General features: G+C 59.6%; 1 protein-coding gene across 3 annotated transcripts in view; it reads left to right on the forward strand.

The window, feature by feature from the left end:
- Positions 1-1192, forward strand: part of RNF112 (ring finger protein 112) — a 5652-nt gene extending 4460 nt beyond the window's left edge. For all 3 annotated transcript variants that reach the window (XM_077746620.1, XM_077746621.1, XM_077746622.1), the window contains one exon: positions 1-1192. This exon is cut by the window's left edge and continues 294 nt beyond it. In XM_077746620.1, the coding sequence (XP_077602746.1) occupies positions 1-108 (108 nt within the window). In that variant the 3' untranslated portion in view covers positions 109-1192.
- Positions 1193-1580: the final 388 nt, after the last annotated feature.

Raw genomic sequence — 1580 nt, forward strand, 5'->3', positions numbered from 1 at the left:
GGCGGTGGCGTGGGGGCCGGGCTGGCTGCCACCGTGGGCTGCATGGAGAAGGAGGAAGACGAGAGGGTGCAGGAAGGGGACCGAGAGCCCCTGCTGCAGGAAGAGTAACAGTAACAGGACCCGGGAGACCCAAGGGAGGTAGAGGTGCCAGGCGGGAGGGAAGGAGGTGCCGGAGGGGAGGGCTTGGGGGCGGTGTGGAGAGCCCGGTGTGCCACACCGCCCGCCTGAATGCCCGGCGTCTGGGTGGCTGGCTGAGCCGGATGAGCCAGGTGGCTCCAGGACCCTGGGGAGGCCGCCTGGAGGCAGTGACTAGACGATGGCGCCTGCCTCTGGCTGCAGACCATTGCTACTCTGCCTCGGTTCCCAGACCGACTTGACCCCGGGGTTTCCCTCCCAGAGGGGGGCTCCACTGGCCTCCCCATCCCGGCTTATTCCCCTGATGACCCCGAATTGTAGGAAAGCTGAGCAGGCACCATTCTGGAAGTCTCCCTTGGGTGGAGAGGATCTGCCCTTTCATAGATGGAGAGAAGCCCAAGGGCCAGGCGGCGTTGGTGCTCAGGCTCAGGGAGCACTCATGAGTGGCTGGGGGAGAGAGAGAAGTTGGGGCCACTGGGCAAAACCAAAGAGTCCCGGTGTGGTGGACAGCGGCCGAAACCCCCGAGCGGAGGCACTGCTCTGATGACTTTTCCCAGAGCTGCCCCAGGAGGATGATGGTGGCCTCCTTGACCCTTGACCCTCCTTGACCCTCTGCAGCCCCAGGGAGTCCACATATGCACTTTGAATGGGGGGCCCTGTAGATCTTCCCTCATGGGTGTGCCCTTTGTTGAGCAAGCTCAGAGAGAGCAGAGAGCCCAAGTTCTTTCTGGAATGCTGTCCCAGCAATGGGTTAGATGCCAAAGAAAAACGCCAGTAATTGCATTCTGAGCTACACCGGACAGCCCTCGGGAGTCTATGAAAGTCCTGCAAGGGACAGCAAAGGGAAGAACACATTCCATCCTGAACACGGACACGCCCTCTTTCTGGACCCCAGGTCTGCAGGAGACCTGGGTGCGGCCCCCCCGCGGGAACCCAGAGGGCTCAGCGTCTTTCCATGGGACACAAAAGTCCTGCTGGAAGACTTCGAGGCTATTAAGCTGTAAAGTATTCATGGGCGCCTTATATGAAAAATAAAACGTGTGTGCTTGAGTGTCAACCTCCAGTAAATTATTGAACCAATACTTGAATTCAGCCCCTAGAGGGCTTTGGGGCACAGGGGCGGGGGAGGGGAACCAAGACACTCCACCGTGGGGACCTGTGGACGCGGAGAAGGAGACTGAATTTCAAGAGATCTGGGAGCTGAGTGTCCAAGGCCCCACTTGGGGGTTGCGGGAGGTCTCAGGCCAAAGGTCAAGGGCACAGCCACCTTCCACTAATACTTGGAGTGTTGCTCTTCTGGTCTCGCCAGCCTCAGATGGCCCTGGGAACAGACTGTCACCTGGCATCTGTCCTGGCAGAAGGAGAGAGTTGGAGGCATAGGTGAGGAGTCTTTGCTTTATAAAAGCTACAGAGAGAGGAGAACCCCAGGCCTACCTCTGGGGGGG

The sequence above is a fragment of the Crocuta crocuta genome, unplaced genomic scaffold (genome assembly GCF_008692635.1).
Source record: "Crocuta crocuta isolate KB4526 unplaced genomic scaffold, BGI_CrCroc_1.0 scaffold139, whole genome shotgun sequence".
NCBI lineage: Eukaryota > Metazoa > Chordata > Mammalia > Carnivora > Hyaenidae > Crocuta > Crocuta crocuta.